The sequence below is a fragment of the Bolinopsis microptera genome, chromosome 1 (genome assembly GCF_026151205.1).
Source record: "Bolinopsis microptera isolate Bmic1 chromosome 1, MBARI_Bmic_1.0, whole genome shotgun sequence".
Classification (NCBI taxonomy): Eukaryota; Metazoa; Ctenophora; class Tentaculata; order Lobata; family Bolinopsidae; genus Bolinopsis; species Bolinopsis microptera.
Genome location: NC_087072.1, coordinates 124,716 through 147,733, shown reverse-complemented (window position 1 = coordinate 147,733; position 23,018 = coordinate 124,716). Strand labels below are relative to the sequence as shown.

The 23,018-nt window shown below is 39.8% G+C and overlaps 2 protein-coding genes across 2 annotated transcripts in view; one reads left to right on the top strand and one right to left on the bottom strand.

Moving 5' to 3' along the window:
- The window catches only part of LOC134816918 (transcription activator BRG1-like), a 762,051-nt gene that overhangs the window by 653,938 nt on the left and 85,095 nt on the right, over window positions 1-23,018 (bottom strand). The window lies entirely within an intron of this gene.
- Window positions 322-2,121, top strand: LOC134820779 (uncharacterized). Its single transcript, XM_063831394.1, has one exon. The coding sequence runs from the start codon at window positions 375-377 to the stop codon at window positions 1,998-2,000; it is 1,626 nt and encodes a 541-aa protein (XP_063687464.1). The 5' UTR covers window positions 322-374; the 3' UTR covers window positions 2,001-2,121.

Below are 23,018 nucleotides of genomic sequence, written 5' to 3'. Positions count from 1 at the left end.
TATGTGTGTCTGAGCCACACTTATATTAAGCTAGCTTCATATTTAAGACTCAGAGTCAAGCCTCGGATTTAAACCTCAGCTTCAAGCTTCAGCTTCAAGCCTCAGATTCAAGCTTCAGATTCAAGTCACGCGCCTTATAGCGCGCGACCGCCGAAGGCGGCCAAGGATTCTATTCTACTTGTGAAACAAGCGCGTCACTCAGTACCTACGCGTATACACATGGCTATGTGTACCTCAAAGTCAAAGATCTGTGTGGAACTGGCTGACTCCTCTAGATGAGGGGGTAATTAACCGGGTACAGTTTGTTGACTCCTCTAGATGAGGGGGTACTTAACCGGGTACAGTTTGTTGACTCCTCACTTATCTTAGCAGACATGTTAGCTACAACTACTCTACTATTGGTGGTCGGATTGGTCCTGGGTGACGTTGGACACAACCAGATCCTGGATTTCCCTGGACCCGCTAACACAGAGAACTACATCAGCTACAACCCTGATTTACCCGCTCTTACTGGACTGACAGTTTGTGCCTGGCAGCAGAAGAGTTACTCTGATAACAAGAGGTATTGGTTCAGCTACGCTGTACCGGGGACTGACAACGAGATTATCCTAGGAGAGAGGGAAACAGGACTTTACGTATTCTACCTGGGAGGAAGTAGTTTTGGAGCTAATGTCGGGGCACCAGAGAATCAGTGGGTACATGTGTGTGCAGCCTGGGACTCAGAGAGTGGAGTAGCTGTCATCAGTGTCAACGGAGAAGCAGCAGCGACTCAAGAAGGTTTCAAGCAGGGTGGAAGTGTGAGGGCAGGAGGAAATCTTGTTATTGGACAGGAGCAGGACAGTGTTGGAGGGAGGTTCGACGCTAGCCAGGCATTCCTGGGCAGACTGTACAACATCAACGTCTGGGACTACGCACTCAACTCCACCGATGTGGCCTTCCTTTACGAGACTGGTTTCTGTGGGTACGGCTCAACTGAGGCCGACCCTATCATCTCTTACGCTGACCTGCTCGCACAAGATTTGAGTGGAGCCACATCCGTCATTGATGGACCCTGCATTGACCTGGAGGACCCCAGCAACGGACAGGTTCTGAGGTTCCCTCCTCAGTCGCAGGCCAGCACAGCTAATTTCCTGCAGTTCTCACCTGATCTTGGAAGTGAAGATTTCGGAGAGTTCTCCATCTGCACCTGGTTCTTCAAGACATACGGGGACCAGTCTAGGTACTTCCTGAGCTACGCAGTTTCAGGTGAACATAATGCCATCATCCTGGGTGAACAGGCCACACTGGGCTTCTGGGTAAACGGAGCTAAAATGCTGACAGACATCCTCCTGGAACAACAAAGGTGGTATCACCTGTGTTTCACACGGGGTAGTGACAGTGGGGCTGTGATCTATGTGGACGGAGCCAAAGTTAAAGAGGGTGACTTAGCAAAGGGTGGTTTGACAAAGACTGGTGGAGTAATGAACATTGGGCAAGAACAGGACTCTATGGGAGGTAGTTACGATGCTAGCCAGGCCTTTGCCGGGAGTCTCTACAACCTGAACATGTTTAACGTGAAGCTGACTGACGATCAGGTTGCTCAGATCTACGCTAACGGCACTTTCTGTGAAATGGTACCTGACGAGATGTGGGAGAGTGAGAGTGTAATGATAGCCTACAAGGACCTGTTCAGTCTCATTCCTGATGGAGATGTGATGTTTGATAGTGGAGAGACATCCTGGAGACACGGTGCTATCCACTGTCAGGGTACAGATCTAGACGAGGACGCACATAAGCCTGACTGCTGGCAGACAGAGGAGGGACGCAGGTACAAGGATAACTCAAACTTGGGATATATCGTTGGAGACGTGGACGCTGCCAAGGCTGCTTGCTACGCGTACGGTAAATGTAAAACTCTTACCTGTTACATGAAGAATGGGGAACAGAGATGTGATATGTTGTCCACATATGAGAAACAGAAGAAGGACAACAAGAAAACCTCTTATACATACAGATGTTAAATAACTTGGACGCTTAACTTTTCTTTAATTCTGTAGAATATTTTCCTTTCAATTTGACTCTTGATAGAAGTAAAAAGATTTAAAAGTGTATTTAATATGATAGACGTATTTTTATTCGGCATTACGTGATTTATTTGTTAATTGTTTCTAACGACCATTTCTGGCTGCACGACGACCAGGCCCCCTTATCATTAGGGGTCCCACGGAGATCAGATCATGTAAATTAGTGACGTATGATTAGTGATGTGATCCATCAGTATAATTTAACTGACCTATTATAAATGGACTAGATACAGGGTAGAGTGGCGAAAGATAATGTATTTGCAGAGCAAAGTTAGATGTCTTATATTCGTTAACTAGCTTGTTAGGATAGTTAGATTAGATTAGCTATACTGAGCAGAGTTTGCTTTTAGATCGGCCCTTCAAGACAATCTCGAAAGTTCCTTCCAGCTCGCCAGAACGGAACTCGATGTTCCACTTCGGAATTCGAATCTCTACTCATATATATAATGTTATTAGTTCACTTGTGTTAATACTTTACCATACTACACGTAATCAAACAAATAAACCCTGTTTACAATGAGATAACATCACGTGATCGAATCACGTGTTTTGATAACAAAGCTAGAGACTAAGGGGTATGGAGAACATTGCTTTTCGTGTGTTTTATAGACTGACCATGAGTTCCTTTACACAAAATGTACTACTAGCCTTAACTATAATTCTAAAGATTATCGACCGAGGGCTCGTCGTCAGAGTATAAAGCTGACACTCCTGATCACTACGTTCATAGAAATATTTCCTTTACCCTCATGAGCTGTTGTCCGTATATAATATATATTGTCTTAACAATTGATCAATGTTATCATGGTTCCAAATCTCATGATTCAATTTCACTTTAAAAATTAACTCCTAACTAACCTTATGCCTAACTAAACTTCTACCTAACACGCATTACACATTATTTTATTTCCTCATCTTTGCCTTTGTTGATTGTTCATCTTCTAGCCCAAAGTGGGTGAGTCATCGTCATGTGAATGTTTGCATAATGATCATTATGATCATTATGATCGTTATGAGCCTAACATATTTTTTCCGGTTTACTTGCTACACGATGCGATCAAAAGGGTATGTCAACGATTTACTTTACTGAAGTCCGTACCTTTTAGTAGTACCTACCTCTCGATATACGATTTTGGACTCTTAGCTTCCCCCTTGTAATGCGATCTCGGAATGCTGAAGTCCGTACCAAAAAACTGATATTTAGCAAAACAGATTTATTTGAAAACCACAAGAGTTGAAAGGCGTAAACACTTAACTTATGGTTTATGTAATAAGCGCCATGAGTTGGCATACTTTTTACACTCTTCAATGCACAGCACACAGGAGGCCCACATACAGCTCGACCTTATTGTGCTGCACGGTGAATTTGCGTTATTCACACTTAGAGGCAACTTTTGGTACTAAATTTATCAAAATCGGAGACAAAACATTCTATGCCGCAAATTCACCGTGCAGCACGATAAGGTCGAGCTGTATGTTGGCCTCCTGTGTGATGTGTATTGAAAATGAAGAGTGTAAAAAGAACGAAAATTGGGTAATTTCTTGCTTAAAAGCCTATAACTCCTAATATTATTTACATTTTTTTACAACATCGATACAAAATTTATCAAAATCGGAGGACAAACATTCTGTGCCAACTCATGGCGCTTATTAGTATTACATAGACTATTACCATCTTTTCCATTAGCGGATATTGCAGGTTATATAAAATGGAGTTTAGAACAGAAACGCGTTTCCTATACTATGAGTTTTTGATGGCGAAACATTCTTGCTGTAAAACTGAAATTACTACTCCCGGCTGAAAAGTAACTGGCTTTAGTCTAAATCTAATGAGCTGGGAACTGGTGGCTAAGGAGAAACCCTCCTTGCAGATTGAGATATCTTATTCTTAAGGTTACAATTATAGCTCTTAGCTTTTACTCTTAGTATAGCTCTTTAAAAATCGGGTTTTGAGCCGTAAGCATCAGTAGCGGGTTGTCATAGAATTATATTAGAGGTATACCCTGATTCAAGAGTAATATCATGGTTACGTTACTCAATATGTATTCTGGGCTACGTTTTGCGTTTGAGCTTACAATCTCCAGGTTAAACCCGTTAAAGTAGTATTAACAATTAACTTTAAGTACATTCTTACATTTCTTGTGCTTTATCCGATGTGGTATAGAATACATCGTAATCTAAAATAATCCAAATCTATAAACTGCAGTACGCAGTAAGTAACCGGGGCGCCATGTTACAAGGTTGTTAAATATGTCAAATTTTCGTGAAACAATACGACGTATTCGGTTCTAATAAAGAATACGTCGTAATACGCCGTAATACGGTAATTTCTATGGATTGTTAAATACGTCCACGAATACGCCATAACACATAATACGCCGTAATACGCTGATTTGTCAGAATTAAACATTACAGCTGCGCGCCACCCTCATCACTGATCATGCATTAAAGGAGTGCAGTTATACATGATAACTTAAATTTGTAATCAAATTTCATGGATAGTCCGATAAGCAAACAATTTTTTGCGCGCACGACACACCTTTTCGTAATACGTCAATTTTCGAGGATTAATACGTATTCGTATTCCAATACGTATTCCCTCCTAATAGTAATACGTATTTAACAACCTTGCCATGTTGTGCATATGCCTATGGTATGTAATTGTATAGTATGTATGTATGTTAGCAGCTCTCCCTGCGAGCGTGATAAATCACTCTACACTGAAACTTCGTGATTTTTGAAATTAATCTCGATTGATGTATTTTTGAGCGCTGATTCTAAATCACACCACATTGGGGTGATTCGGAATCAGCGTCCAAAACAACACCGAACTAAACTACTTTCAAACCTTCAGTGCTCAGAGCCTTTTCACAAGAATTTCTAAAAGATTTATAGTGGGAGTGGGACTGAGATCGCTTTCTAGCTTTTTGCATACGTGAGAGAACCGAGCATTAGGCTAGCAAGCTAAATACATATTTTTCGGGTAAAGCATTTGTAGGTTTACAACCTACTGGGACGCGCGCCGAGTTGGACTCGTCGACGGTCCAATATATGGAACAGATATTTTACGAGTATCACCCGTTAAGTAAAGCATTCAATCAAGAAATGAAGTTTGGACAAAGTAAAACATGAATTTGCAATAAGTTAGTTATAAGTTTTTGTAGGTTTACAACCTACCAGGACGCGCGCCGAGTTGGACTCGTCGACGGTTCCAATATATGGAACAGATATTTTACGAGAATCACCCGTTAAAGAAGTTCCCACCCTGACCTTCTATCATTTTTTATGGTAAGCCCTAACTATAGGGCCTGTCATGATATCATGGATCGCTTAAATTCCACCAGGATCTGGTAGTCCTCATAATTCTGCGGCCTCTATGTATCGGTATCTCGCAAAAACATCCCAGCACCTCCTCTGCAAGTGCATCCAGATCATGAGGTTCAGAATGAGGATAATTGGTAAACTCTACCTTAACAACAGTAAACTACAATCATATCTTCAAATTTGTGGAACAGTCGACAAGACTGGATAGGGAAAACCCTTTTGGGTAACCTCCTAGGATAGACGACCTATTTGGATAAGCATCTAGGACATACACCAAGGCTCATACACAATCATACACTAGACCCACACAGGACTATCTCAGATAGTGACACTTATTCAGGTGTGGACCATGCTCGGAAGTCCCTCGCCTGCCCGCCAAAGAAGAACATCTGAAGTGGGTTTGCTCTGAGCAAGGTAGTAACAGCTTCGAGACTCCAGAGGTCTGTTGCGTTGATATCTATTATTCTATGTTTTTGTATATACTTAGGGAGTCCTGGAGTGTGGCTAGCAGGAGTCACACTCTGTGGGCACGGCGAGAAGGCCTCCCTCTTCACTAGGAGGCCAGAAACCGTTGACCAAAACAGAGAGAGAGATCTCGCACAACTTCGTGAGACCCTTGTGAGCCTTTGGGTTAACGAAGTGTCGTATAGTACGTCACCTCAAGATCGGGCGACAGGGGGCTGACCAGGCCAGAACCCAATTGATTGGGTCTGAGGTCACGTGATTATGAGCCTGAGCCTTGAGGGCACGTAACTGTGACGTCACCAGAGCTTGTTCTTCGTTTCCCGCTAATTGGACCAGATGTGTTCACTGTTCCTGATCATCATAAGCATGAATCATCAATCAAGAGACAGGAGTGGCAAGATCAAAAGGAAATCATGGCACGTGCAGAATCGCGATTTTCCCCATTCTCTGCGACAAATCGCGATTTTTGACGTTTGCCGTGACAAACAGATCTTCGCGACAAATTGCGATTATTCCAGTTCTCTGAGGACCAAATTTGCGCATTCTCCTTTAAATCCGAGGGCAAAATATCACGTTCTTTATAATTATATTAAACTTATCACATCCACAGCCTTTCGAATGTAGCTGTACGGACCGAAAAAGTATTTTCGGCTCATAATGCCCAGGGAAGCATGAAACATAAACAAAAGTAGTTTCCAGAAAAAATTTGAAAATAATTTCGATTTAGAAAATTTTCGGTCCGAGTCATCCTCGATAGGTACAAGAAAAGTGCCTCAATATGTAAGTTACACTCCTTGTTTCTATATAAACATAACTTTCATAATAATTCTTACATAATAATTATAATAATTATCACTAGAAGCCGCACAGCGCTACTATCTTAATCTACACACAATCCAACTAGTAATTTGTATTACCCTAATCCTATGAACCAGTTCATCCCTAATTCATAATTCGTGTAACAACATCATGAAGAAGAGTCTGTTTAGATCTTAACACTTAATATTATCAATGTAGATGCTATTGTTTTGCCTAACGAGCCTGTCGCTCCCTAATCTATCTATACTCACAAGCTAGTTAACGAATTTATGACATCTAACTTAGCTATATATTATTAGGAATGGTCATCAAAATAAGTTTATAACAATGTCGATATTTTGGTAAATTTCTAGCTTCTGTCAGAAAATAAATTTACGGTTTCTATAATAGGGAGTACCTTACAAGACATATTTATAACGTACGAAATGTGGCGGTTTTCCGAAAATTTCGCCATATTCTCGGACCGTCAAAATTTCGGTCGTCGTAATAGAATCCGTCGCATTATCTTTTAGCTTATTTCAATGACTGTGCAGCTTCACTGCTTTATTTTGTTTCTAAAAAGTACAAGTAAAATAAATAAATAAATTCTGGCATCTTGGGACAAATTATCACCACACCAATGACGAATTGAATGTCAAGCAATAAAGTTTAAATTTGCATTAAAATACATGTATGTGCTAACATGAAAGTCTTACAGTCTTAATACAGACTAAGTTTGAACATGATTTTACCGAATTTCAGAAATTTCCTTACTGCTTACTGTCACAAAAAATGATGAAAAATACCCTTATTTTCTGTGACGTCCGAAATGTGACGGTTTTTGTTCAATTTCGCCATATTTTCGGACCGCCAAAATTTCGGTCGTCGCAAATTGGTCCGCCACAAAAAAGTCTTGTAAGGTAATTAGATATAAACTACAATACAGCTGTACTTACACCCACATTCACAAGCATGCAAGCTCACCTGGTCCAATTAGCGGGAAATGGAGAACAAGCTCTGGCGACGTCACAGTTACGTGCCCTCAGGCTCATAATCACGTGACCTCAGACCCAATAAATTGGGTTCTGGCCTGGTCAGCCCCCTGTCACCCGATCTTGAGGTGACGTACGACACCTCGTTAACCCAATCAATGTCTGGAAGGCAGCAAATTTTCACATACCAAACTCACTAGGGTCTTACGGAGTTGTGCGAGTTAACGATACATAGAGGCCGCAGAATTATGAGGACTACCAGATCCTGGTGGAACCTAAGCGATCCATGATATCATGACAGGCCTACCCTAACTAGTGATGTTAATGGCTCTTACTAAATCGCTCGCCAACAGGCAACGTTAAACCACTGTCATACCCTCAGGGCCTTTTCACAATAATTTTTTTTTAATTTAGGCGAGCGATTTAGTGGGAGCGGATTTTATAGATGTGGATACTGGCGGGGAGGTGATAATTTTTTGTTTACGTTTTACTTTTTAGGTGGCGTCTTTATTCAGCAGGTTGAAGAGGTGATGCAAATTTTGTATTATAGAAGGCTTGTAACACTTGTAACTCCTTTTTGTTACCCCCTTCGAAGGTCCCTAATTATTTTCTGAACGAAAGCTTAAAAATAACCGAGAAATCGTCCTTCTTATTATCTCATGATGATGACTGTTTCTGACCTAAAATTGCACGAAAAATCGACTTAACTTGGTTTCAGAACCTATAAACACTTCCTCATTCCTCAAAATGGAGGTTTTATATAGTTAATACGAGCAACAAGTAACATATATTCTGATCCTTCTGTTCTACTCATGGCCTAGGGCCTAGGGAGTTAAGCTGAAACCGAAAGATCGAGGCAATCCTCACCTTAACTGATCGAACAGGTACTAACACAATTTTCAGATAGTGTTCGTTGCAATATGTTTAATGTTTATTGCAGCTTTGCAACTTGAGTGAAGAGCAGAGTACGAAAACACAGCAGGTTAGCAACTCATTTTGGTGACTGTTTCTCACCTACCATTGTGCGAGACATCGATTTAAGTTGGTTTCACAGCCCAACAACACTCAAAATGTTTTACTCAAGCGAAGATCATTTCGATTCTGCAACGAAAGAACAAGGATATCGTCTCGTTAACAACTCGAACAGGTACTATCACAATTTTCAGTCAAAAGAAACACAATAAAGGTATGTAACCAACACCATGATATAACAATCATAATAACAACTGAATTAAAGTTTTTTCTGAACGACGGGCAGCCATGCACTCCGTGATCCTGACCGAGCAACCAATTGTAATAGAGGTGTCATGTCTATCTGTATTTGACCCTCTGTTCAATTTGTTATCTCTACCACAGCTTGGCTCGGCAATTTCAAGGTGCTTATATCTGTACCGCGGTACACACGCCATGATTATGTCATGAACTAGAAATATTTGTACGGAATACAAGTCACATTCACATTTCACATACTTGAATTAACATGTTAACTCTAATTTTGATAGCTTTGAGCAACTAAAGTTCGTGGCTTTCAAGTGTCACCATACTCTAACTACACTAGTGAATTTTATAAATTCATAAGGTTAAGCCTACAGGAGGACATGACATTTAGGGTTAAGTTTGACCCAATTTCCCGAGCTTACCAGGTTCTACCATGTGTTAGGACTCAGGAGCCGTTGGGACGCTTAATGTAAATAGTCCACCCCGGGTTTGACCAGGTGACATTTGAATCCACCGCTGTAGTATCGGTTGTTATCTATCATACGTTCAATAATCACTGTTCTAATAGTGACCTGTTACTCTGGTCGGCAACTCTTCTGCATCTGCATGAGGTCAAATGAAAAACTGAGAGGGTGCCCGTGAACGCTAACAGGGTGCATGTCAGCACATGACCCATGAAGCAAATTCGTAGTTGCCTGTTTAAATTTCTTCCTCATTTATCGTTTTAGTCGAAGATTCCTTTTTTTAATCAATCTTCAGTCAGAACTTTAAACCAGGGGAAGCGATCCATAATAGGCATCCGTACGGCAAATATAAAGTGGTGTGAAGAGTTTATACACACGTTCATCAAGTTATTCTGTTACACACAATCTTTATCTTCTTTGTTAACAATAGCCTCGTGATGCTAAGGAGAATATTGCTAAGATTCGCTGAGACCTATTGACTGGGCATGTTTTACATTTTCTTATTGTCCTGCTGGTTTGTTGGCCAGCCTCATAGAGCTAGCTCACCATACCCACGTTCAACAATTTATTGCATATTTTTTACATGCTACTACTCGAACTTTAGTACGTAAATCGTCCGATAGTTAGTGAGAATAGGAGCAATTGGTTTACAATAGCTCAAAGCTATCAAGATAAACCCGAAGTGATTCGACTTCGAATGAAATCTACTGGAAATCAATTCATCACGGCTGTGAATCAAAATAGGATTTCTATCGTGGGAATAGCTACAGAGGTGTGGAACTATAATTATTATGAGAATCCCCGGCACTGGTCATATCCGGCGGTTTTTACATTTACGAGCCGACTAGCTCCTAGACAGCTATTGACAGCCTGACAGGGCGGCTCACTCAAATTTGAACTGTGACACGTCCAAATTCAACGTTAAATTGGGTTTACATGTAGTAACCAGATTCATTATAAATAACATTAATGTCATGATAATCAAAATGACCATCAGCTGGTTAGGTTAGCGTGTAAAAAATATGCAATAAATTGTTGAACGTGGGTATGGTGACCAGCCTCACAGAGCTAGCTCTATGAGGCTGGCCAACAAACCAGCAGGACAATAAGAAAATGTAAAACATGCCCAGTCAATAGGTCTCAGCGAATCTTAATATTATTTGAAATATTCTCCACAGCATCACGAGGCTATTGTTAACAATGAAGATAAACATTGTGTGTAACAGAATAATTTGATGAACGTGTGTATAAACTCTTCGCACCACTTTATATTTGCCGTACGGATGCCTATTATGGATCGCTTCCCCTGGTTTAAAGTTCTGACTGAAGATTGATTAAAAAGGAATTTTCAACTAATTTTCAACTAAAATTTTCAACTAATTTTCAACTAAAATTTAAACAGGCAACTAAGAATTTGCTTTATGGGTCATTTGCTGACAAAACCCATAGTTTATGGGTTTTGGTCAAATCACAATGCTGGCAAGCATGACCGCAGTGGCGTAACGAAAGGCCCTGCTGACCCCGCTGTGCAGGGGGGCGCCGTCTTAGGGGGGCGCCAAATCGTCGTTTGAATGTGGGACAATTTCGAAAACTTAACTAAAGTACTAGCAAAATTGCGCGTTTTGCTCTAGATACACACTTTTTTAGAGATTTTACCGGCGTATTCTTTAAAATCACCTAATTTGTTCAATTTTAGGGAGGGGCACCAAAAGGGGAGGGGGCGCCAACAGGGGGGCGCTTTTTTCGGCAGGGGGGCGCCAACAGGCAACGTTACGCCACTGCATGACCGTGCCTCTTATATTCACGATACTATTTACCCCCTTTACTATTTACCCCCTTTACTATTTACCCCCTTTACTTTTATACCCCTTTTACTATTATACCCATTTACTATTATACCCCCTTTACTATTATAACCCTTTATTAAGTTTTTCAGGTATTAAGACTCATCGAAAGTAGTTCAGCAGGTATATTTAAGTTCAAAACATTTTAATTTAATGTTAAGGATGACAGGAATAAGAAATAGTTATGTGGAGGTTTTTAAGAAATTTTCGCAAAATACACGCCAGCATGTTATACGAAATTAGGTAAAAAACCGAAAATTGCCATATTCAGGTGCCTTAAAAACCATGTTAAAATTGAGTTAGAGATGTGAAACTTTGCAGGGCGTCTAGACGTTGACCAAATCGACTACAACAAAAGTTTCAAGTTTCAGGAGCATTGGGAAGTGGGTTTTCTAGAACCCCTGTTTTACGCCAGATTGTCGTGATATACCTTATCGGACCTTATTTGGACAGACATTACTTGAACGCTGGAGGCCCTAGCTTTAGGGCCTGTCATGATATCATGGATCGCTTAGGTTCCACCAGGATCTGGTAGTCCTCATAATTCTGCGGCCTCTATGGATACATGTATCGTTAACTCGCACAACTCCGTAAGACCATTGTGAGTTTGGCATGTGAAAATTTGCAGCCTTCCAGATATTGATTGGGTTAACGAAGTGTCGTACCTCACCTCAAGATCGGGTGACAAGGGCCTGACCCGGTGACCGACAACTAGGAACCACTAATTTCGGCCTCCCACAGGTATCACATCACATGGCCCAATCAGTGACGAATCATTTGTGATGTGATCCATATTATAACCATCCTAACAGCCGGATAACCAAGAACCTGGGTAGGGTTCACATGACAGTTTAGTAAGTAGCTGTGTATTATGAAGTATATTAAGAAGTGTTTGAGCTCTCGGTATGTGTTCACATTACGGACGTGAGCCGGGTCCGAAAGGGGCTGGTTCTCGTATCCAAGGATGTGAGCCGAGCATGCAATGGGAGTGATACGAGACATACCAGGCCAGAACCCAATTGATTGGGTCTGAGGTCACGTGATTATGAGCCTGAGGGCACGTAATTGTGACGCTAATTGGACCAGGTGAGCTTGCATGCTTGTGAATGTGAGTGTAAGTACAGCTGTACTGTAAATTATATCTAATTACTCCCTATTATAGAAACCGTAAATTTATTTTCTGACAGAAGCTAGAAATTTACCAAAATATCGACATTGTTATAAACTTATTTTGATGACCATTCCTAATAACATATAGCTAAGTTAGGTGTCATAAATTCGTTAACTAGCTTGTGAGTATAGATAGATTAGGGAGCGACAGGCTCGTTAGGCAAAACAATAGCATCTACATTAATAATCTTAAGTGTTAAGATCTAAACAGACTCTTCTTCATGATGTTGTTACACGAATTATGAATTAGGGATGAACTGGTTCATATGATTAGGGTAATAAAAATTACTAGTTGGTTTGTGTGTAGATAGTAGGTCTGCGCGGCTTCTAGTGATAATACTAATAGAAAATTATTATAATTATTATGTAAGAATTAATATAAAAGTTATGTTTATATAGAAACAAGGAGTGTAACTTACATATTGAGGCACTTTTCTTGTACCTATCGAGGATGACTCGGACCGAAAAGTTTCTTAATCGAAATTATTTTCAAAGTTTTTCTGGAAACTACTTTTGTTTATGTTTCATGCTTCCCTGAGCATTATGAGCCGAAAATACTTTACAACATAGTTCATGAGCTAGTCCCCGCCAAATGACAAACTTGTTCCAGCCTCTAGATATTACAGTAAATCGTTGCCAAGGAAATTGTCCGACGTTGTTATAGTTCATATTACTGAGGGGAGGTAATGAAACAGTGCTAGGAAAGCTCCACGTGATGTTAAATTTAACCTAAAGTTGTCTAAGATAGAACCACTTCACGCCGAATGGCTTGTAAAAGTTAAAAATGAAATGCAGGACCGGGGTATTTTGATAAAAAAGGTTTCCACAAAGCTAGAAATCACTGATGCTCGTTTAAGCATGGACTATTTCATGCACGAAAACCCATTTAATGAAGATGATATGTGATATTATACACTGATCATTGCATGTACACATATTTTAACATTTTTACTGCTTAAAGTTAATGACTGCTTTTCTTACTTACTGTATAAAAAATGGATAAAAAACCATTTGCTGAAATTAATAAACGTCAAAAAATTGAAAAAAACTCGGATTTTTGATGGTATTGAATGCCTTCGAGTGTTCATATTAATGTCCGTTCATGTAATGTCCGTCCAAATAAGGTCCGATAAGCAAGGTTGTTAAATACGTCAAATTTTCGTGAAAGAATACGACGTATTCGGTTCCAATAAAGAATACGTCGTAATACGCCGGAATACGGTAATTTCTATGGATTGTTAAATACGTCCACGAATACGCCATAATACGCCGTAATACGCTGATTTGTCAAAATGAAACATTACAGCTGCGCGCCACCCTCATCATTGATCATGCATTAAAGGTGTGCAGTTATCACAGTGCTGGCAAGCACGACCGGTGCATTTATTGTGGGTATACTATGTACCCCCTTTACTATTATACCCCCTTTACTATTATAACCCCTTTGGTACTCGTCGGAAGCCTCTTTCGTGCACGCGAAGCGTGCACTCTGGCCGGAGGCGGCGGCCGAAGGCCGCCGCCTCCGGCTGCCGGCAGGAGTTTTTCAGGCATTAAGACTCATCGGAAGTCGTTCAGCAGATTTACTTTTAGTTCAAAAGATTCTAATTTGATGTCAGGAGTTTTTCAGGCATTAAGACTCATCGGAAGTCGTTCAGCAGATTTACTTTTAGTTCAAAAGATTCTAATTTGATGTCAAAGATGACAGGAATAAAAAATATTTATGTTGAGATTTTTAAGAAATTTGCTTAAAATACTCGCCAGCACTGTTATACGAAATTCGGTAAAAAACCCAAAATCGCCATATTCAGGTGCCTTAAAAACCATGTTAAAATTGAGTTAGAGATCTGAAATTTTTCAGGGCGTCTAGACGTTGACCAAATCGACTGCAAAAAAAGTTTCAGGTTTCAGGAACATCGGGAAGTGGGTTTTCTAGAACCCCTGTTTTACGATAGATTGTAGTGATATATATATATATTCAGGGATAGACGCTTTGCCAGTCAATTGTAGCCTGTATTTAGGTGTCCATAGATTCAAAAGTATAAAAGATACAGCCATTTCCAACCACAGGTCTTGCAAATAATTGTTTATACTTTAGTTTAAATTGTATAAACAAATTATTTGACGTCATAGACACCCCTTGATGACGTCATCAAGTTAACCGTTTTTAAAACTTGATTTTTGACAAAGTAATAGCTTTTGAAATTAATTTTAAACCATTAAGGAGTAATTTTATTCAAAATCTGAGGAAATTTTTACCTTAGATAATTGTTCAAGCATTCTGAAAATCTACCAGAAAATTTTTCTAGCTTGCTCCTTCATAAAGATATTCGTCATTGAAGTTTGTGCTTTTTTGAAGAATTATTTTATAAAAACGTCAATTTTGCGATTTAGTATGCTCTGGTGTTGGGCCATGCCTTGGGTTGTGGAGCTCAGTTCTGCTTCCTATAGGTATAAATTTTGCATTAGGCTAGTTTTAAAGTTGAAAATCGAAAAGTTGCACACGTGGGGACACGCCCAAATTGATAGAAAATCGCTAAAATCACTGAAAATTGCTGTTTTCGTCATTTTCTGTCAACTTTAGAGTGCCGTTGTGATTACAGTTCTTCTTGAAATACTTTGAAACTTTGCATGCTTATCAAACTATATATAAAACAATGCATAAAAAATACATGCACAAATTTACGGCGATTCAATGTTGGATGCGCACGTAACGTCCGCTCAAAGTTTGCACGTGCGAAAGGTGAGAATTTTGCTCATTCGTGATTTCCAACAAATCCTGCTTTGCCACGACAGTTTAATGTCATCAATATGAATATAATGCCAACTTGAATGAGTATTAAGTGGCATATTCAGTCAGTGATCGACCGATATGCTTCCCTAAACACAAGGAAATGTTTTTAAAGGAAACATTTCGAAATCGTTGAAACTTCCTCCTTATTAACGAAGATATCAGTTTATATTTCGACTTTATAAAGTACCCTGACATTATAATCAAAAAGAGATGATATTTTACCAAAACCCATAATCATGGGTAGATTGGACCGCTGTCAGTGTCTCTCTTTCCCAAACAAAAGGAAATGATATTACTTTGATTGACCGTTCTCAAATGCAAAATGATACCGAGAATGAAATCGGTCGCTCGCTTTTCCCATTCATTTACAATTGTAATAGATTAAGAAGAACTACCCAAAGGCAGCTGTACTCGGCAATGAAGATTCAATAAACTTCAGCTTGTTCAATAAGTAATAACTACCACCCTTGTCCCTTACCCCGAAATACTAGGTATCGACCCGAACGCAACCCAAAGAGATTTTTACAGCATCTGATTGATGTAATCAATCGAAACTTAATTATACAATTCGTAAGCCGTGAATGAATGGGAAAAGCGAGCGACCGATTTCATTCTCGGTATCATTTTGCATTTGAGAACGGTCAATCAAAGTAATATCATTTCCTTTTGTTTGGGAAAGAGAGGCACTGACAGCGGTCCAATCTACCCATGATTATGGGTTTTGGTAAAATATTTAATACATATTTAATGATTTCGTTTCCTGAAAACGATCTTGAAATTGTCAAAGTTTAAGACCATTTTCTAAAGTTCAGTCCCCTCAACATATTTGAATTTTTGGAATAAAGAATACGTTGTAATACGTCAATTTTCGAGGATTAATACGTATTCGTATTCCAATACGTATTCCCTCCTAATACGTATTTAACAACCTTGCCGATAAGGTATAATATATATATACATATTTAGGGATAGACGCTTTGACAGTCAAATGTAGTCAATTGTATCCTAAATTTAAGTGTCCATAGATTCAAAAGTATAAAAGATACCGCCATTTCCGACCACAGGTCAAAGTAATAACTTTTAAAATTTATTTTACACCATTTAGAAGTAATTTTTTTCAACATCTGAGGAAATTTTCACCTTAGATAATTGTTCAAGCATTCTGAAAGTCTACCGGAAAGTTTTCTTATCTTACTCCTTCATAAAGATATTTGCCTTTGAAGTTAGTGCTTTTTCGAAAAATTATTTTATAAAAACGTCAATTTTGCGATTTAGTATTCTCTGGTGTTGGGCTTAGCTATCCCTTGGGTTGTGGAGCTCAGTTCTTAATATATCTAACCCCTAGTATTGTTTCACGAGTGAATGTTTATGTTAATTTTTAGCTTTGTAATTTTGATTTCAGTTCCTATACCTGAGTTGTCACTGATGATATCATGGTTTTGTATCATGATTGAAACATTTGTCTGACTCAACTGGTCGTTTCATTTTGTATATGTATATATTATGTATATGTCCCGAAAATCTGTCGTAAAACAGGGGTTCTAGAAAACCCATTTCCCGATGCTCCTGAAACTTGAAACTTTTTTTACAGTCGATTATGTCACCGTCTAGACGTCCTGCAAAGTTTCAGATCTCTAACTCAATTTTAACATGGTTTTTAAGGCACCTGAATATGGCGATGTCGGGGTTTTTACCGAATTTCGTATATAAGAAATTTGCATAAAATACGCGCCAGCACTGTTATATATAACAGTGCTGGCGCGTATTTTATGCAAATTTCTTAAAAATCTCAACATAACTATTTCTTATTTCTGTCATCTTTGACATCAAATTAGAATGTTTTGAACTAAAAATAAATCTGCTGAACGACTTCTGATGAGTTTAAATGCCTGAAAAACTCCTACCGGAGGTGGCGGCCTTCGGCCGCCGCCTCCGGCTGGAGTGCACGAAAGAGGCTTCTGACGTGTACCAAAGGGGGTGTAAAGGGGTTATAATAGTAAAGGGGGAATAATAGTAAAGGGGGTACAATAGTAAAGGGGGTACATAGTATACCCCCAATAAAGACACCGCTCGTGCTTGCCAGCACTGTGACATGACTCAGACTAGTCCTCTAGATCCCGGTAAATAACAACCTTTACACTCGTAGGGATTGACTGTTGAAGATGAGCCTTACCCCGACATTCCTACGCTCCCTTCCAAAACTGGATGGAGAGTGAAAAGTTCGACTCCCGCGCATTCCTAGGTCGACAGCTCCTCAACAGCGTTATTCATATTAGGCCCGGGTGGACGCGTTAGTGTTTACCTGGGGACCCCAGGCTATTATGTTCATGTTTATTGTAAGATCATTTTTCACACCTGATTCAAATTAGTTCATATAGAAACCAAAGTTCAGTACCTCAAAAGCTCAAATCATACACGTTCTCATTTCCCATCGTTTAGTTTCAACTTTCATACCTATCATTAGGTACTGTAAAAGCATTTCACTACAACCAATAAACTTCATTCCTATAATTAGTCCACCAATTGGACCTAGTTGCATCAGGCAGCTAGGTACTACTACCACCTACTGTGCTACATTATGAGACCTTATTTTGTGGCGATAGAACTAGAAGCATCTTTCAGGACGTGTGTTTTAGCCAGGGCTGTCAGCGAACGCACCTACGATTAGTGAGCGGCCTAACTGTCTATGGTGAGTACCGTGACGCCGTATCTAAGTTTACCATATTTGAGAACGCTCGCGTCCAATGGAGCATAGGCCTTTGGCTTTAGACCTTTTTATGAAAGATCTAACGTGTTTTTTCCTTTAAAAGGCTGGAGAGTGAGAACTAGTCCACGTGTAACACTGGTTGTAGCAGAGAGTAAAGTGGGCGTCTTTAGCTGTGAGTCTAAACCGGAATGAAAATTGTCGCCACCCCGTCACCTTCCTTTCTCTCGAGAACCAGGTGGGTAACGTCTTTTGACTAAAAACTGCGAATTAATTGGCTCAATGGAGGTTTTTCTATCGTAAGTAGAAATGGCACGTTTAGTCGGTTTTTTCAATTTTGTATGTGTCTAAGTCTAACACGGGCTAAACATTTCCAGTGTAGAGGCTCCCCCTGACGCGCCCTGACTTTTGAAGTAGTGTAAATGAGCTTCTTCAAACTCGGCTGAATCCCCTACTTTACTTGGAGGCCGCTGCAGATTGGAGGACTGACTCGATAGAAAAGAGAAAAGCATATTTGTGCTGATGGTCGTGTATTTTTATTATACTATTACTCATCATAAAGCTGAACATGTGGACCCTGAGTGCAGATGCGTTTTTAGATTAATTTTCCTTTGATATGATACATGTGTTATTGCAGTAGCAAAGGTATTCTTATACGGACACCTTGTTTGAATTTGACAGATTTAATTTTTTGTCAGAAGATTTGGAAGTAATTTTGTGTTATGATTTTGGACCGATTAAAACAGATGTTACCAAAGGGTGTAAATAGTTTACATACAACATATAAACGTTATTTGTGCAAGAATACTTGAAGAGTTTTTACTGAGGCATGCACCAATTACCGCTCCTAATAAATCGCTCGCCCAAATTTTAAGAAAATTCTTGTGAAAAGGCCCTTTGGGGATGAAAATGATCGAAATCGGTGTATTTTTGGTTAACGGGTGATACTCGTAAAATATCTGTTCCATATATTGAACCGTCGACGAGTCCAACTCGGCGCGCGTCCTGGTAGGTTGTAAACCTACAATATTTTTGGACGCTGATTACGAATCACCCCACATGTCGTAGGGTTAAAATGATTCCCTGGAGAGTTATGGGCAAAAAACCGATTTGGTCACGTGACAGGCTAGTAAAATACGAATTCGATTGTTTAGGGCTCGGGTTAGGGTTAGGGTTGTAGTAAGGGTTATGGTTAGCTTCGGGGTTATGGTTAGGGTTAGGGTTGGGATAAGGGTTTATGTAAAACTGTTTTGTACGGCTGCAAAACCATAAAAACCAAAGTCACGTGAAATTTTTGGGCGAGCGAATTAGTAAGAGCCAGATTTAACGGGTGATACTCGTAAAATATTTGTTTCATATATTGGACCGTCGACGAGTCCAACTCGGCGTGCGTCCTGGTAGGTTGTAAACCTACAAGGCGAGATGCACCACTGGGCCTCGCCGAGCTAGGAAGGATTGATCGAACATCGTGAATCAAGGCCACTCTTACTCGATCTGGTACGTTATAAGTCTTCTACTTCTAGTTACCTGGGGACCTCAGGCTATCAATCATCATGTTCATAAACATGTAAACATATATAATATAGAGATTAGGCGGAATGACAGGCTGAGCGTGGCCCAGTAAGTCTTCTAGTCGCTCTGTTAGCCATTCAACTAATTAGAGACAGATTACTAACGTGACAAAATTGTCCCTCGAACCAGATTTCCGTAAACATGCCCATACGTTGTTTTAGACCTATTAAAACATTCCTTTTAATAAATCTCAATCAAACAATTGGTTTCACTCAAATTAATTTTGCTGCAGATGTGTCAAAATAAATATTAAGTTTTAATGGTTTACTTCAAAATCTCGCAGACTGAGTTAAACATTCAAATCTTTTCTAATTTATCATTACATTAGGAAAATCAAAGCCATGAACAGAAAAGGAATGCCCGACGAAATCACCGAACAAAAAGCCACAGAACAACAAACAAGCTCCCTTTGGGTCTCAAACACCAGTCAACAAACAAAATGCTCCCTCGAACCAGATTTTACATCCTGATTGTAACCCCATTTCCGTTTAGAATTACCATGGAACAAGCTTTGGAAATTGTTCAGAACGTCGCTGAGTTTGGCGAGAAAATAATGAAAGAGAAAAACCGCCTCCGGGAGGGTAAATGCTTTGCTATTTCTATAATGTCATTTCCCTCAGACTAAAACTTGCAATATAATAGATAGGGTAGGATTAAAACAACATTTCTATTCTTCCCTGATTATCGTTAACTCAAATCCATCTCCCACACACCACAGAACGAAACGATCTGAGATTAAAACTTGCAAAAGTGACAGCCCAACTACCCATGCGCGTGTAATTGGTGTCACGTGACCAAATCGGTTTTTGCCCATAACTCTCCAGGGAAGCATTTTAACCCTATGTCATGTGGGGTGATTCGGAATCAGCGTCCAAAAACACACCGATTCCGATCACTGTCATGCCCAAAGGGCCTTTTCACAAGAATTTTCTTAAAATTTGGGCGAGCGATTTAGTAGGAGCGGTTAAATCTCGCCGATCTACGGAGAATATGCGCGGCGCGGCCCAGTGGCCAGTAGTTCATCGCGCTACAAGAGTGGCCTAGAGGATCCTCTTGGATCACCTGAGGTTAATCTAGTCCAGTTCTGTAAAGTATACTTTACGCAAAAGACTGTAAAAGAGCGATCGCGATGACCGAGAGTAAGCTCGAAATAATCTCAAAGCAAAGTTCAAGGTTGACAAGTGAAACTCGAAGATAAACTTTTAAAATATTAAAAGAATGATAAGCAACACTAATTTACAATTAAAATTACCCCTTTCTAGGGAACTAGACTAATTTATCACGAGAGGCTGTCCTTTTGAAATAAAACTATGTTTCTCCCCGGCCGGAAAGAGACTCAACAAATTTTAGATTTAGAACAAGTAGAGAAGTAGATCTATTAGTCAATACTTTATATTATTATTAGTCAATACTTTCTCAACCCCGACTGGACACTTCTGAACTCAAAATCGCTTCTTTAAATAGCAAATCCTTGACTCGCTTGCCTCCCGATCTCAGTAAACCTTGGAGTATAAGCTCTTGGTGTCAGGTAGGCGATTAAACATCTGGTAGCCATGCTAACATGAAGAGGGGCTGATATGAATCAGGATGATGATTAATCACTCTACACTCGACTGTCACGTGACTTTTTCAACCTCTTCTCTAGCTGGTCCTGAACGACTATTCGAAACCCTAACCCTCTAATCTGATCCCATCCCTAACCCTAACCCAATCCTTAACAAAAGCATATGCTTAAACCCTAACCCTAACTAGATATTAGACTAACTTCCTTATACGGTCATATCACGTGATCGAAACAGTTTTTCGCCAATATCTCGTCAGGGGAGCATTTTAACCCTATGTCATGGGGGGTGATTTGTAATCAGCGTCCAAAAATACATCGAATGAAGTTGGTTTCAACTGTAGGGGGCCCTTTTAGAACAATCTCGAAGATCGACTGTAGAGTGATTTAGCACGCTCGTATGAATCACAATAGCGTGGTTATTGGTTTATAGTGAGAATTGCTTCTTACAAACTCCCTATGAACTCAAAATCATTTATTCATATAACAACGTTGATTCAAGATGTCAATCCTTGACAGCTCGGCGAGGCCCAGTAGTGCATCTCGCCGATCTACTTTTAGCAAGAAGTATTATTGGTTGCGCGGCCCAGTAGTGCATTACGCTACGAATAATAACGATGACTCTCCTAGCTCTAATTGTAATTCTTTACGATTCTTGGATGCACGCGCTCCCGATATAAAATTACCAAAGGTATCGCAATTAATGCTGAAATGCCTTTCTCCATTCTCGGTTGTCATGGTAACTAAAAATGTGGATTTTAATGGAGAATGGTAAGAAACACTTTTTACATGAAGGGGACCTTGTATCACGTCGTGACCCCCATTGTTGTTTTATAGTCGTTTAACTATTATCGTGGCAAAAGCCACGATACAACCGCGCACTCGTGCGTTACTTTTAGCGCGATGCGTAACTATGAACTAGCTGTGCCGCGCCGCGCATCCAATAATGAATAATGCTTGTCGCAATGCTTCGTTAGATCGGCGAGATGCGCTCCTGGGCCTCGCCAAACTGCTAAAATTGACATTGTCAATTAAACTTGCGCGCGGCAGGTTTGATTCACGATATCAATCCTTTTATATTAGGGTTGTAATTGTATCACGTCGTGGCCCCCGTATTCTTGCTCTATCCAGAGCCCTTGCGCTTGCAGTATAGCGCGCGCTTGTGAAACAAGCGCGCCCGCAGCGGCGCGAAAGTGTTAGGGACGTGTGTAGTACCTCAGAACTAGAAGTTAAGTTGAACCCCAGTATGCTGCGTTAGTAGTAATTAGATTTGTAAATATGTGGATTAAAATGGTAAATAAACCATGTAAATTTGCAAATATTCACCGTAACATAAAGTGTCATAAAGATGAATTAGGTGAGAACTTATATGATTAAGATGAATTAAGTGATCATTTATATGATTAAGATCTGATTGGAGAGATTTGCAGAGCACTGCAACCATTGGTCAGAAAGGACATTTAGTTTTATTAGAATTATTTATAACGAAATTATTGGATTAATGGAGTTATTGAATTCGTCAATTAGTGGAACGGTATTTTAACCAGTTTTAAAACCCGGGATTTGTATTAATAATCTGTTTGTTTGCAATAACCTGTTTGTAATAACCTGTTTGTTGCTACCTGGATAACGCGCTATACCGCCTCATCTACTGGAACTCCCCTTCCACGGAACACTCTAGGACTACAAAAGGATGGAAGACAAGTTTATCACGGCCTTTTTCTTCTGCCATCGCTCTTTCTTCGGCAAACCCGGCCCGGGGTGATTTAGTGTGCTCTCTCTCTCTCCCATGTCACTAGTCCATTAAGAAGAAGTCACCAGAACATTGCAATTGGTTCCCGTCACTTCCGTAAATTCCCGCTAAGCTAGGAAGTTTGTTGCTCGAGGTATTGTTCTATTATTATGTAACCCATTCATTAGATGTTGTTCATTGCAATGTTATTCCCAAATTATTGTTTCACATTGTTCGTAATACTAAGGTCATTCCCGATTGGTTATTATTTAGTTCCTAATAGTTTATCATTTCCTAGGTAATATTGTGGGTGAGCCCTA